Genomic DNA, 14,212 nt, shown 5'->3' on the forward strand with positions numbered 1-14,212 from the left:
TCCCTCTACCACTAACATGAGTATATACATATTTATGTAAGCATCATCGCACTGTACCAGGTACATGATAACAGCTGGAGTACATCGTGTCGTGTCGTCCTTTAACTTTCTGTCTGTCTATTTCTGTCAGTGTCGCACTTTCACCTTTCCATTTGACGCGTGATTTGATCGCGTACTATTTATATTGATTAAGTTACACATACGTATGAAAACGAACGATCGATCGTTTCGTTGGGTTGTCCACTTACCTCGCCTGTTGAGAGGCCGCACCCTGACCGCGACCTTCACTTTGTCACACATTTTTACTGCTTTCAGTTACACACACAGCCACAATGATACGCGACTTACTGATGTACGGAAAACAATAGATTTCACTTGCCCACTGCACTAATTACTGATCCTGCGATTGACTACTTGACTACACTGTCGACTAGGGCCGGGCCGGGCTACAGTTTTGCTATATTTGATGATAGCGGTGCTGCTGCTGCTGCATTTGTTGGTGCCTATTAATAAAAATACGCCTGCCTTCGTATGTTGTCGATGGTTTTTCTCTCAAAGGGCTCAGTCAGAATTTTCGGAGATCGTTCGTTACCGTTGTCATTGCCATCATCATAACGTTTTCAATCCGAGCCGTTCAACGCGACCTTTCGTGTCTGTCTTTTCCTGGTTCGTTTTTTGCTTTTGCCCTGTTGCTTGCTTGCTGTATCCAGTCACTACTAATGTTCGTCATACGTATCTTGACAGATGAAGACGTTCTTCAGCGCGATCTCCGATTCCGTTTGCGCCTACGTCGACTGGCTGCTAGTTAATTCGAAACAGATTGAGGCCGCTGGCGTCGTGGCTGTCGCAGATCAAAACAAGAGTCGAGTGCGCGAATTCTAGCAGCCACATCAATAAGCTGGGACAGCGGCAGCAAAAAAAATCGCCATTTTCATTTTTCGAGTGACGCCAACGAGAGGAGCGGCATCGCAGATTACTTAGCAGTATTGTTATTGTCGTATAGAAAAATGTGTAGAGCCTAGATGCAGTAATAAAAATAGTATATCGTTTTTTCGATTGACGATGACCTTATAGCTGTATCCGTAACTGGAAATCTTGCTCTCGTTGACAGGACATGTAGATTTTAAGGTGTCTTATGTCCTTGTTTTCGATGATTGACTTTTCTTGCACTTCGTCGTTTCTACCATTGTAGTTACTGTTTAGAATTAAATTGCATTTTCTAATCGCTCCAAGCGGTGTTAGCAGAACGTAAAGAGCTATAACAACGACATTATGCTAATAGCTATACTAAGGCGCAGGCAATGACTATGATTCAATGCCTGCCTAATAAATAAACTTACACCCCCATCCGCCTTGCCCTATTCATGTGTTAGAGGGCCGCTACGAGGGGTAGACACGTTTGACAACCACCAGAGGGATGACAGTAACAACGATCACTTGCTCTTGTTGTTTCTGCTGCTGCTGCTGCTGCTGCTGCTGCTGCCAGTTGTGGGCAGAAATCGAAGTCGGCGCCAAATTGGTGCGAGAGAATACTGACAAAAACGGTAACAACAGTTCACGTAGACTCCGCAGTTCTAACAGTAACGTGAGTTGATCGTAGCTGCTGCCGTTGTTGTCACGTTGTTTTTGCTGAAGCAATAGCGGCGGGAGCGATCTAATCGCTAATGGTAATGCTTACCACAACTACTACGGCCAAAAGCGGTGCTGGCCAAGTCGTATTCATTCGAGGCATTCGCTATTACCACCTGTATCGCTATTACAGCCACGCCCGCAGTAACGGTATCAATAAGAGTATCGAAATGAAAAAAAAGAGGCAGGACGCAACGGCCAGCAGCGACAGAAGGTTTACTTTTATTGATACCAGTCAGAAATGTGATAGCAGCTGGGGCGCACGCGAAGGCCCGTCGCTTACTGCCAGCGTTTCCAGTACGATTCCATACTCCGAGGCCGCGTGTACTCTACTTCGTCGATATTTGACAGACGTTTTATAAAGGTCGGAGGAAGGACAGCACTCAGCGCGCGAATGATGACGACCGCGCTCACATACATCAACCGCTTGTTACGAAGAGGTCGTGCTAGGACAGAGTACAATGAGCCAAGAAATAGCAGGAGCCGGTATAAGCTATTTGCGTTTTTTTGTTGCCTCTTTTCCCTTCTTTTGCTGGGCAGCCAACTGAACTGTTCTTTCTCACAAAAAATCTAGGAGAAAGATGATACGGCAACACTCATACGATGCACAATGCCGTAGAAAAATGTACACCCGCACACACACACACACACACGCCCACACTCACGCGGTCAGATCCACTCCCTTGGATAGACACTTCTCACTTATTTTGTTCTCCACTCTTGGGCAGATTAGCGTTACTGAAGAACGCTGCCAGCGTCTTCTGTCAGTGTCGGATGTCGGCTTCGACTACGGCCACTGATTGCATCTTCTTCTCCTTCTGGTGATGATAGTGATAACGATGATTGCAAGAACACTCCGGTACAATAATGCTCCCACAAGCCTTCGTTCATTAGCGCTAACAACGCATCGTTAAATGGCTCAATGGCTGAACCCATTCGATGGCAACGGCGCCCGGCCGAGCAGTACCCGCTTGTCCTACTGCCAGTGGTAATAATAGGCGACGGCGGCGACGGCGGCGACGACGGCAGCAACGGTATTTGCTGTAACCTGCTGGTAAGTAGACTGGATAGTAACAGCGGCGGCAATTGCCGTAGTAGCAATCAACGCTGGGCTTTGTTGTTAATCTATCACAATATTCGCACTCTCCTTTTGCGCTAAGCAATAACAGCAGCAGCAGCAGCAGCCCCAGTTGTGGCTGGACTGCAGAGCATTTACTAGTAGTACACACACGAATACAATGTTTTCTAATCATCGAGACATCCACACGGAGACATCACCAATTAAAATTGCATTTCACAATCAAATAATAGCTTCATATTGAATGATAAGCAAAGAACCACTCTGACCGATTTCAATGTTAAAGGTGCCCGTTGCTGTCCCTCCTTCACTACGGAACCAAACGTAACTCAACATAATGCAGCAGCCGATGACAGACTGGCTAAGGCGCTCACATCACGGCGCTATCACCACCCACCCCACAGGGGCACTCTGCAGTCCTCCGCTGCTGCTCTGCAATACCTGGCCGCCATCTTGGCACACATGTCTCGGGGGAAAGGGCGTGCGCCGACCCTCTCCCGATCTTCTCGCCGCGGCAGCGAAGGTTGTAGCAGATGGAAGCTGCTCGACTCAATAGAACGAACAGCGATATGAGTAACAGGGTGGTCAAAAGCACTGTGCCACCCCCTAGATACCGTCTGCTCTCACGGCCATTCCAGACAGTAAACAAACAGACGGACAACGCGTAAAGGGTGTCCTTTAAGCAACGACTTAATTTCATATAGTGCTCATATAGGTATATATACTTTTGTAGGCGGGTGAAGTACTGAAGCAGATTGCAAAGGGTTAATGACGATGAATCACTTATACAGTAAGTCGAAGAGTTCTAGAACTTAAAATGCATAAATTCAAATCCGCCACACAATTCGAGTCTGGAAACGCGCTTGCTCACGCGTTTATTGTTGGCCTGCTTGTCTTCTTGTCATTGTGTCATAAGTGGCAGGATGACGACGATGAAGCCTAAAGGACTCCCTGTCATGACTGTTTTTATTGATTGTGCTGATTTAGTTTATAATATGGAAGGGTAAAATTGGCGGGCGAACAAACGGTGTGCTCCTTCTTTCCCGATGTTTAATGAGTGACGAGCTAAGCTGTTGGCGGTCGCTATTGACATTTGTGCTAATGTTTATTTTGTGACCGTTGTTTTTGGACGATCGTAGTATAGCGGGTTCAGCGCTATACTGAACTCTTTCATCAGTTTGTTCTGTCCGAAATGGGTCGACGAAAAAAGAATCGGCAGGATGCTTCTACAAAGAAAAAGATGGAACTGGGTCTACGCACGAACTTCGTCAATTCAGAATGCAGTGTAGGTGATTATTCAGATTCTATAATAAACTGTCTCTTACTTTCTCTTATTTTTTTTTTTCAGCAACTATGATTGCCAGAAAATTAGGGAGTATCGAACCCCGTTCCGGAGTTTTAATGGCTTTCTTAATTATGAAATACATAGGGTCAAAACAATAGATATATGTGCAGTAGAAAATATTTTTCAAAAAAAGCGCCTAAAGATTCCACAATAGTTTTTTCGACGAGGTTTCGTGTGAAGTCTGTGCAGAGATCGACTGACAGGATGCCTTTTAGAGGTATCACTGCACAATGTCTGCCACCAAAGAGGGGTCAAAAATAGTTATACTATAGTGTCGGATGTGAGTTAACAGTTACTGTAAGATTCGGTCGACAGCAGTTCAGGTGGGATCTGTTTTTATTATCTATTGAGAGGTAGAGGAAATCCTTTTTTCTTATATAGCAAAATTTTTATCTCGATAAATACTTCAAATAGCATTATATGCTGTCAGTATTAGCATATTAGATCGATTTATCTTACTAATTACTTGTGATTTTTGCCTTCCGTTTGACTGGCGCTTGTATAATCAGATTCGTTCCCACTTGAACAGCATTGTCTTAACCTGCGTTTGTGTGATTGTTCAGTTGTTACATGATTCGAAGAGTTCGGCTCCGCCCAATGTGACAATCGATGAGTTGGAAAATAGTGAAATTGATTTGTCGATCAGATCATCATTTAGATCCGTCGGTACGTCAGAGAACGTAGCCCCATTTTCGAAAGTTGAGCTCGAAACCCTTCTCGCTCGAATCGATGGGCTGCATATGAGCGACCATGACAAGGCGTTGCTCCGGGTTCTGGAATCAATAATTGCAGAAGTAGAATTCGGCAATGCGAATTTCTACGACATGTACGTGTACTTTATTCACCGGTTGTGCATCTCTTCGGCAAAGGTTAGATAGTTGCTTATTTATAGACTAAGCTATTTTCTTGAAGCTTTTTGTCAGGTCAAACTGAGAAAATGGTTCGTCCTTTTTTTTTAGTTCACCTACACGTTAAATTTCTCTTGAATATGTTGGGACTGTACTTCACTCACCAAGCAACATATGATTAAAAATAGCTTTCTACAACGATTTCGGAAGTACAATCAATAGGTACATAATCTTCTAAGGTTATTTGTTTGGTGCAGCTAAGGGCCCCTCTCAGAGCAGGCCTCTAGTATTTTTTCCTAATTACGCACAAAATGATAATAGATAGAAGAAAGCCATGCAATTAAGTGATTGATTAAAAGTCATTTAACTATATTTAAGCAAAGCCGACATCTTTTGGTTCTGCTGCTTGTTGCTATTCTTATTCTATTATTCGCTTAGACCTATTCATTCTTCAGCCTCCTTACATATGCCTTTCTTGGTTACAGACCAGTACGAGTGCGCTTGTGGCATTAATGCGCTGTTTGGCTCGAGGCGATTCAACGAAATTAGTAGATTCGTTGATAATGTCCATCTGCAGATCGCTCCGACGAGCACTTATCGATCCGTTGGCCAAAGAAGATCTTGAACTGCTAATCAGCAGCGTTCTGGAGGAAAGCAGTCTTCATCTTCTACAGGAGCTTATCGTAAGGCCAAGTCTGATTTGAAACTGGACTGAAACGTAGGCAGAGCTTCGGTCATGATAATGAAACATCAATTTAATTCTCAGCGAAATAGTTTTGATGGACTTAACCCCATTATACGATAATAATAATAATAATAATAATAATTTTCATTGACTCCTAGATGAATTAACTCAAAAAGACTCTTAAGGTGAGTCGGAGTGTTTGAGGCTCTCAACGGGCACTATATTTATTGTTTGTTAGTCATTTTTGTCGCTTTATCCAAAGTGAGCCAAGCTTGAGTATAGTGCCAGTGTGAAGTTGCTGTGGAAGTAAGCGCGTCTTACTTGCACTTTGCTGTCGCCAAGTTCAGTTCACTCTTTGCTACCAATTTGTAGAAGCTGATTCTTGTAGCAATTAAAATAATCCGAATAAAGCAAATTCTATTACTGACGACAACTGGAAAAAGGTGTCTATTTTAAATTCAGTGGGAAAAAAACGTGGGCAAAGAACAGACTGTCGAAAGCAAGCCACAGGTTAATGTAAAACAGAGTAAACAAAGGCTAAAACCAGTGCAAAACTGGCAGGGTCTTTAGATTATAATCAGATTGAAAACGTGTCGAATTGCGCCTACGACTAGATTCATATATACCCACCCGAATGTACGAATGCAGGCGGCTTCGTTCCTTCAGATCACTCCGTGAGCTTCCAACACAATATGGATTCTGATGCCTTGCGTAATTTGTTTGCTTTTTATTCCTAGACTGCGAATGAGTTCGCCATTTTTCGGAGGACGTGTACAATGCCACCAGATCGCGAGAAGGTATCACTTGCCTTAAAGGCTGCAGGCTGCGCTTTTACTAGTATCGAAGATTTGTTGGACAATGTGAATCGCATAGATGCTGAGAACTCAAGTTGTGTCAAACAGGTTTGTTACAGGGGTTGCTTTTCACGGCGGTCTCGTGTCTGACTTTAGAGAGTGTTAAATAAAAAAAAAACTGGTTTGTAAAACTAATCTATTGCATGAATCGGCCGATTTTTCAATGTTTCACGATCGTTTTGTGTTTGATAACCTAGTAGTCTTCGAGTAGCATTAGACAATTGTGATTATAGAACTTACCGTTTCCTAGGATCGGATATTTATCTTACTTCTATACGTCCACTTTGCAATGGCAAAGGGTTATAATACTGTTTTAACTTACAACACCACTCTGTTATGCAATAGACGACATTTGGCCTTTCTTAGCAATTTAATTTTCATTATGTACCCGTAACTTCTGGCCTTATAATGCATTCATTTCGTCTGCGCTTAGAAAACTGTACTGCGTAATGTTCAGATGTTCCATATAAGTTCATTGTTCTCGTTCCTAGGTAAAGTTGATTTTACATTCAGTTTTCACCAAAAATCGGGAATTTCTGGAAACGCATGCGCGCCCTTTGGTGGAAACATCTCAACGGATTGGCTATTGTCCGCCCGAAGCATTGTCTGTGATTGTACCTCTACTTCATGAAGCCATGAAGAACGGTTTAGCGACAGACAATTCGAAAAGCTGCTATGGGATGGCGCTGTTGTTTCTCGCAAACGTAGATCTCCAAAAAGTCAAATCAAAAGAACTGCTAGAGGCGGTAAGTACGCTTGATGAAATAAAAAAAGCGCGTGTAATTACAGAGCCAAAATCGCAACAAGTATATTTTTTCTAGTGCCAAACACTTGGGATTAAATGCAGAAAGTACTCCTAGGTAGTGACTTACAAAGAATCGCATTTAGCCCTGCATATTTTATCACCCTAGCAGGACCTTTCAAACAGTTGAGGAAGTATGAACTATCACTGGCAGTTACGGAATTACAAGCAGCATACTTAAAGATTTTCTTAATAACGCCCCTAATTTCAATAACAAAATCATTAAGGACGAGCTGGGTCTAACAGAAAGCCAAACTGTTGAGATGGGATAGTCCTCATCCAGCTAGCACTGAATCGTGAAATCATAAGCGACTAAAAACATCACAGTTGCTGGTGTCCTGGTGCATTTTATATTGACTAAATTCACCCATCTTAAAAGCGTTTTTCGTATCTCATATGGTGGAAAAAAGGAAAACACGAGTACGCAGTTTGAAGACTGACATTGTTTTTTGGGTTCTGTAAATCACGCCACATGGTTCAGACAGCATATATAGTATCGTGGTATCTAATGAGGTAATGCAGGGTTAATCCCGTGCCAGCTGTAGGACTAGTGAGGATTCACCTTAGAGTTTCGCTAGTGACACGTTTGTTATCTTTGTCGTATTTTTAGGTTAAAAGCCATTGAAAATTGCCTCTGTCTGTGAAAGGTATTCTGTTCATTTTTGTTCAACATAGACAATGTTAGACTACACAAAGGATGATTATTCTTATACCTGTTAACTGAATTTCAAACAGTGGAAATACCTATCATTGAATACTCGATCCTTCAAGATTCTTTTTGGCATTACATTTTATGGAATTCTGTGCCTTGCGCGTAAGTGCCTTAGGAGATTATATTACGAGCGTTGTATCACAAAAGGTGTTAGATATTTCCATATAGAATTTTATATTTTTATATAAAATTGTGTGAGGGCGGATATTAACAAAATAAAAATTGCATTCTATCGTGGACTTTCAGATATCTCTCTTGGGACAAATATATAAGCTGGCACCGAGTGCCCTCAGGGATATCCTTCCATGCTTCGCAAGTGTTTATAAAAACTGTCTTTTATGTTGCGCATCACAAAGAGATATCATAGTCCAGGCTCTCCTTAACGAGGCATTACATATTGCTGAGGAGACGAATGACTATGAACGACAGCTCGACTTGGTTGGTTTCTTCGAAGATCTGCAGAAACAGGGAGTTCGCGTGCCTACTGAGGCTTGTGGAGTCCTTGTCGCAAAGGCTACAGGTATAACAAATAGCACTGTATTAATGATATGAAAAGCACACCGAATTATGCTATCTAACGTCTTTGTAGAATTTATTATATTTTATATTAGACAGTATAGAGTTGATTGTAAGTATTTGGTTGCCTTTTCTTTCTAATAACCTTGTTGAGTCTATCTTTTATAGGTGTGTCTCTTATCAACCGAGTGTGCGGTATTCTTCTGTGGCTGGAAGAGACGAATGATAATATTGTTGACGATGAGATGATTGCCAAAGTCAAAGAACGAACGCAGGTATGGTACCCAATCACAAAAGATAAGGCGCAAAGGATCCGAACTCTGGAAGTGATTCGAATCGAGCAGCCTAGTTTGTACCGATATATCAAAACAAGGAAAAGACAAGGACCTGCGGAAGGCTTGCAAGAGATCTTGTGAAGGACCGCTTTTCTAGCGGCTCATTATATTTTTATAATGAAGACCGAAGTTCATTGCCTGTGCACGCCCTATATAGGAAGTCTCTTAAGAACGTCACAAGTGTTCTTAGTATTCATGAAATTATAGCACATTTAGTATAAATAACTTGACGGGTCATAGAAAAATTAAGTACGGCACGTAATTGACACAATTACATATTATACGTCCAAGTCATATGACACATACTGAATTGACCATTCAAAAACAGTCCATGCCTTGAGTGTAAAGTGTGTGTAGATTGAGTATGATGTAAAAAATAGCCAATAATGTATATATGTAGATCATGAATACTGGGTGAGGCAGTTGTTGCATTGTAGCTCGTTTTGAGGAATGATATTACTATTATTGACTATAAATTGGAAATAAAATCAAGTTGTGCGAAAAGCTTTCACGGACAACACAACATCCAATGAAGACAATTTTCTGTGTCATTTAGAGTATTTGTACAAAGTTTGGTATAATTAAATTGACTTATTCTCTCTCACACCGTGTAGCATTGACTTTTAAAAAAAAGTCAATTTAAAAAATAAAAAAACTCGAGTTTCATCTTTGGCTGCTCCGTGTAAGATTTCTATCGAGAATTCGATTAATGAAGAAGGAAAGCCAAGAAACAGTGCTGCAAAAACAATACGGAGGAAGCTCATACATTGTAGTGCTATATCCTACGATATGTTTATAAATAATCATTTTAGTCCTTGCGTGCGATCGTCATCATAATGTTACGTGGAACTCAAGTTTGAATAATGTGATACTATGATACTCAGGCAACAGTGGCTCGATTGACAACCGTGTTGGAACCTAGCGTTGGCGTTATGGCAAGCTTAAGGGTAAGGCTCCCACAAAGAACGCTCGACAAATTTGGCAATTATGTGTTTATTTTCGGTATTTTTCTCCTGTAAGTATTTTTGCTTCTTCATAGTTTTAACCGCAGACCCCAGATAAAGCTGTTCAAAGCAGTAGCGGTGCTGCCATGTCACAGTTAATCAAAATGGCTATAGTAGTAACCTAATGTTTAGATAACAGATTCGTGTACAATAGAAACGAAGTTACAAAAAAGGTAGACTTATCGCTTATGTATTTATACATATATTTTTTTTTATTTTCTGTGATTATAGACTCGATTGATAGCCTATATGTCAACAAAAAACATATATATCAGAACAAATTTTTTTGATAATTGTGGAAAGGATTTATGTTTGTTCCTTTCTGCGTCTTCTCGAGTACGTTTCGCTGCTTCAGGTCTCGCCAGCGACACAATTCTACTCAATTTGTTTTGCTGCGTGATTTTAATTATTTAACGCTGTAACATGCATTGTATTGTCACCAAGTCCGCCAAATTAGAGCTCAGCAAGGGCACATGTTCCATTAAGTATTAATAAGCCATGACGATTTTAACGAAAGTTTAGTGAATAAGCTTTCATTCAATCTGAGTGGCACATAACACATATATAATGTTTAACAAAAAGTATTATCTGTTAGAAATAAACTGAATCAAATACCTGCATTTTTGCTACGTGGCCCGCTTCCTTCTTTTGTGACTTTTGAGATCGAAATATTTTAAGCTTGTAGTCTAGAATATGAAGCTGTTCAAACACCCAAATTTGCATCTTATTGTTGAATTTCCTAGAACTTTATGCTTATACTTATAGCTTATATATGTATAATGTATAAATGTCATAGCTTATACCGTATTCCTGTGGTTAAGGATAAAAATAGGATCCTCCCTATAGCCGCGATGTCGTGCTACCTGGTTATACTTCAAGGATTTCATTACTTCAAATCCCAGCAATGTTCCTGGAAGTAGCGAAGCTGTGACCATAAACCAGTTTTGCATAAGTCATGTGTTCAAATCTGGATAAGCGCACAAAACAATATGACGGAAGTTCTTCTCGCAAAAAACACTAACTGCTTAGTGAGCAATTCACAAATATGTTGACGTGCAGTTTTCTGAAGTAGACGGAAGTTGAAAAACGTGAATACGAGAATAACCTGAAACTCACTCTAATCAGGAGGAAAGAAATGTCTCCTTGAAAAGGTAAAAAATGTTTTTATTACCACAAACACAGCGAAATAACTTAGAGGGAAGGTAGCTACGAAATCAAGAACGTTTATACCGTGGCTTTTCAAAATCATCGAAGGCTTATCAATAGAAGTTGCATGCCAAAGAGCCCAAAAATTAAAGGTTCTTAAGAGATTTTGCCAGTATAACATTCTCCCTCAGTATGTTGTTTTCGTATCCCTTTCGAACTACCACCTCTGTTCAGACACAAATGCTGACATGAACACAAGCCTGAAGCTATGAGCTTTGTCGCACCTAACGTCCAGATAAAAATCTCTCTTTTATTGAGTAATGACACTGGGTATGCATTATATAAAGTTTTTCATCCGTTGGATACCTGCTAAATGCAAGGAGTGCCATAACTTTATGCCATCGTAATAAAAGTTTGAATCGAGGCATCTTTGCCTAGTACTCCTTATATATACATGAAAATGCTAGTGGAAATTGGTAAATTAGCTGAGCTATTGACAAGTTAGACATACTCTGAGGTTTATTATTACAAATCATCATTCATTCGTATTTTCTGCGATAACTGACCAATAAAAATATCCAATATTTAGTCTAAGTATTTCAGAGCGGCTTCTTATATATTAGTGCTTTGTGCGAAATGGAAATAATACTTCGACTTTTTTGGTGCTAGCGCCGAATATAATTATTTAAGGGTAAATTAAGTTCTTAGTATATATTATTATAATAATAGTAGACTCCGAGACGCAAAAAACTTGCTTAAAAACTAGAGTCAATCACTTCTGAAAGACTGCGTGTAGATTCAAGTGAAACAGCTCATCAAGTCGCGTAACCGCGAGGTCAAGCGCTTACCTCACGACAGGTGGCACTGTAAGTAAAGTTGAATGGAAAAGGGTTGTACATATATTTTTGTCAAAAAAAAACAATTTATATAGAACAAATTTAGTAACAATCTACAAACGATTAAAAGACCGTACGCTCGCGACAACTAAGTAATTACGTCAGTTTCCATTGAGAATAAGAAATTTGCACTGTGTTGTAGATCCACATGGAAAAAACCAAAGTGTGTAAAAATGTCTGCGATACGTTAGAGGGATTTTTTTTTCTGACGACTGACAAACGTTGAAGTTGCAAGGCAAAAATATTTAAAAAAATCAAGTGCCTTTAGTGTAAAAAACTAAGTTTTTTTTTTTTAAATTTTATTGTATGACTCTTCGAAACTGTTTAAATTTTAAGAGAGAACACGAAGATTTCGAATATAGCTTCGAACAAGCAAATAGTTTATTTGCTAGTCTGTATATGGGACAATCATTTATGCTACCTTCGGCGTCTAAGTAGCGTCTCTTGAATGCTATTCGCTTTGTGTCGCGGGGCCATGATGGTCCCGTCAGGTCTGCTGGTGTCAACTCTTCTGTTGTTGCGGGACAGCGTCGTCGCATCAATTGCTTACCCTTACCTTGATAGGCAGAACGTTCTGCCGTTGATGGCCATGCTGATGTTGTTGCTGACGGCTGTGACAAATCCATGCTTTCGATAACCGATAATAGTTATAGTCGCCTTGCATGCTCATCGTATCTGACGAGAACGCGTCTACAATGAAGACAGTATCGTCATTATGGTACTGCTATGGCAGCAATTTTTCTTCTTGTTCTACAGTGTCTTCATGCTGATAATAATGGCGATGTCGTCGCCCAAGATGGACCCCTTAGATCAGCACCAAGTGTTATGCTAAACATTTTATTCCCAAGCTCCAACGATGCAGCTATCGAGACTGAGTAGAGATGTGCGATAAAACCCTGCACACTAAGCTTACCTCTGATCAACATCACAACATTCGTATATCGGCTGTCCAGCTTGACCTTGGCAAAATGTTGAATTGTTCTTTCCGCTATTGTCGCTTATCGATGGTACCATACCAGCTGTGCTTGCATTCACACATTGGTCGGACATAGTCGAGCATAAAATGGCGATGCGGATCAAATGTAGTCTCCTTGAGCAACATGCCGTTAAGTCTATTGAGTCCATACAATAGCCAATCAACGTATCTCAAAGAATCCCTCTATGCGCATCCGACTACCAGCGAACCGCCTGTGTGAGAATCGTATTCATACGTCGACACAACATGTCCATGTTATATTTATAGGTTAATGCGTTGCGATCGGTGACGTGTAGTATCTCCGTGTACGAAATGTGCTTGCTCAGATCGCTTATGGCAATAACCGACCGACCGGTGTATCCAGCCCACCGCTCGTCGAGCAACTTCTGAAAAACCACTTTGGTCGGACGTGCAAATATGCAGCGAATCACAACAATTGTTTTCTATGTCCTGTTGAAATTGAGTCCGACACTAGTGGCATATTTTTTGACCATATTAACCTAAGGCATACACACTGTACAGGGTTCTTCGCCTTAGGCACTCTGACGCGCACTTACTGTAGGCCGCAAAGGCGCACACACAACTGCCATTATCAGTACAGAAGAAGAATCAAATGCTTTTGCTCAGTGGCTTAGGTTTACCTGCCCCTCCGTCCATATCCTCTTGCCGCTGTTTGTACTATACCACCAGTTTGCACAACTTGAGGTGCGTTCGCTTGTTCAAAAGCTGCCGCCTCGAAGTAGCTGGCATCTTGTTTCTATCAAAAACACATAACTCCAAAGGTAACGTGTTCGTTTTTCACAGGTTTCTTTTGCAATCACAGCTAAGCGAAACGGACGCCTTCTCCAACTCCGCTTTAGTCTAGCTATTTGACGTTTCTGTAGATACACTTTGTTGGCGTAGCGTGTGTTAGTCGTCATAAACCATCTGATCGACTCGAACGTGACCTCCTTGCGACGTTGCCCGTTTATTCAGCTCACTCCGCTCTGACTGCCTACTTAACAACACCTGTGCGGCATAGGGTACCGTCACGTCTGTTGCCTTAACGGCAAACTAGTGCGATACTATCTGAGATATTAAAATCATAATCACCAACTACGGTTCGGGCAATCGCTAGCGTTTGGGTTCGCTCCGATAAACTATCTTGGCATTTTGGCTTTACTGAGTTTAGTTAAATTAGTACGGTACATTGTGGCTTAATTTCTATAAATGCTGCGCATTTGTCTTCAACTTCCAATTACTATATACTCGTAGCTCTAATAAACCCTATTAATCACCTAACTGCACAGCAGTAATCGAATATTGTTTTTGTTGAAGCTCAAATAAGTTCACCAACAGCTCGCTGTGCTAGTTATGCTTATTGCTAACAATGTTATGATCAGTCTC

At 41.0% G+C, this 14,212-nt stretch overlaps 1 protein-coding gene, 1 long non-coding RNA gene and 1 pseudogene across 3 annotated transcripts; 1 reads left to right on the top strand and 2 right to left on the bottom strand.

The window, feature by feature from the left end:
* Positions 1–248: 248 nt before the first annotated feature.
* Positions 249–3,220, bottom strand: LOC111270073 (kinesin-like protein KIF13A pseudogene; annotated as a pseudogene).
* Positions 3,221–3,420: 200 nt separating this feature from the next.
* LOC111270070 (uncharacterized) lies at positions 3,421–9,334 on the top strand. 2 transcript variants are annotated; one of them, XM_022850075.2, is made up of 8 exons: positions 3,421–3,497; positions 3,847–3,992; positions 4,616–4,921; positions 5,386–5,583; positions 6,323–6,487; positions 6,931–7,185; positions 8,200–8,473; positions 8,638–9,334. In XM_022850075.2, the coding sequence occupies exons 2-8, from the start codon at positions 3,900–3,902 to the stop codon at positions 8,883–8,885; spliced, it is 1,539 nt and encodes a 512-aa protein (XP_022705810.1). In that variant the 5' UTR covers positions 3,421–3,497; positions 3,847–3,899; the 3' UTR covers positions 8,886–9,334. The 2 variants fall into 2 exon arrangements, with proteins under 2 accessions (XP_022705810.1, XP_086828478.1); XM_086972352.1 differs by lacking the exons at positions 3,421–3,497; positions 3,847–3,992 and adding an exon at positions 4,241–4,375.
* Positions 9,335–12,200: 2,866 nt separating this feature from the next.
* LOC111270071 (uncharacterized) lies at positions 12,201–14,212 on the bottom strand. Its single transcript, XR_002686120.2, has 2 exons — positions 12,764–14,212; positions 12,201–12,540 (listed from the first exon to the last, which is right to left on the bottom strand). It is a non-coding gene; the product is annotated as an uncharacterized LOC111270071 (long non-coding RNA).

This window comes from Varroa jacobsoni, unplaced genomic scaffold, assembly GCF_002532875.2.
Source record: "Varroa jacobsoni isolate VJ856 unplaced genomic scaffold, vjacob_1.0 scaffold_1442, whole genome shotgun sequence".
Classification (NCBI taxonomy): domain Eukaryota; kingdom Metazoa; phylum Arthropoda; class Arachnida; order Mesostigmata; family Varroidae; genus Varroa; species Varroa jacobsoni.

Coding starts and splice junctions, on each gene's coding strand:
- LOC111270070 (XM_022850075.2), top strand. CDS start 3,900: ATGGGTCGACGAAAAAAGAATCGGCAGGATGCTTCTACAAAGAAAAAG. Junction 4,922..5,385: donor TGTGCATCTCTTCGGCAAAG/GTTAGATAGTTG, acceptor TCTTGGTTACAG/ACCAGTACGAGTGCGCTTGT. Junction 7,186..8,199: donor CAAAAGAACTGCTAGAGGCG/GTAAGTACGCTT, acceptor GTGGACTTTCAG/ATATCTCTCTTGGGACAAAT.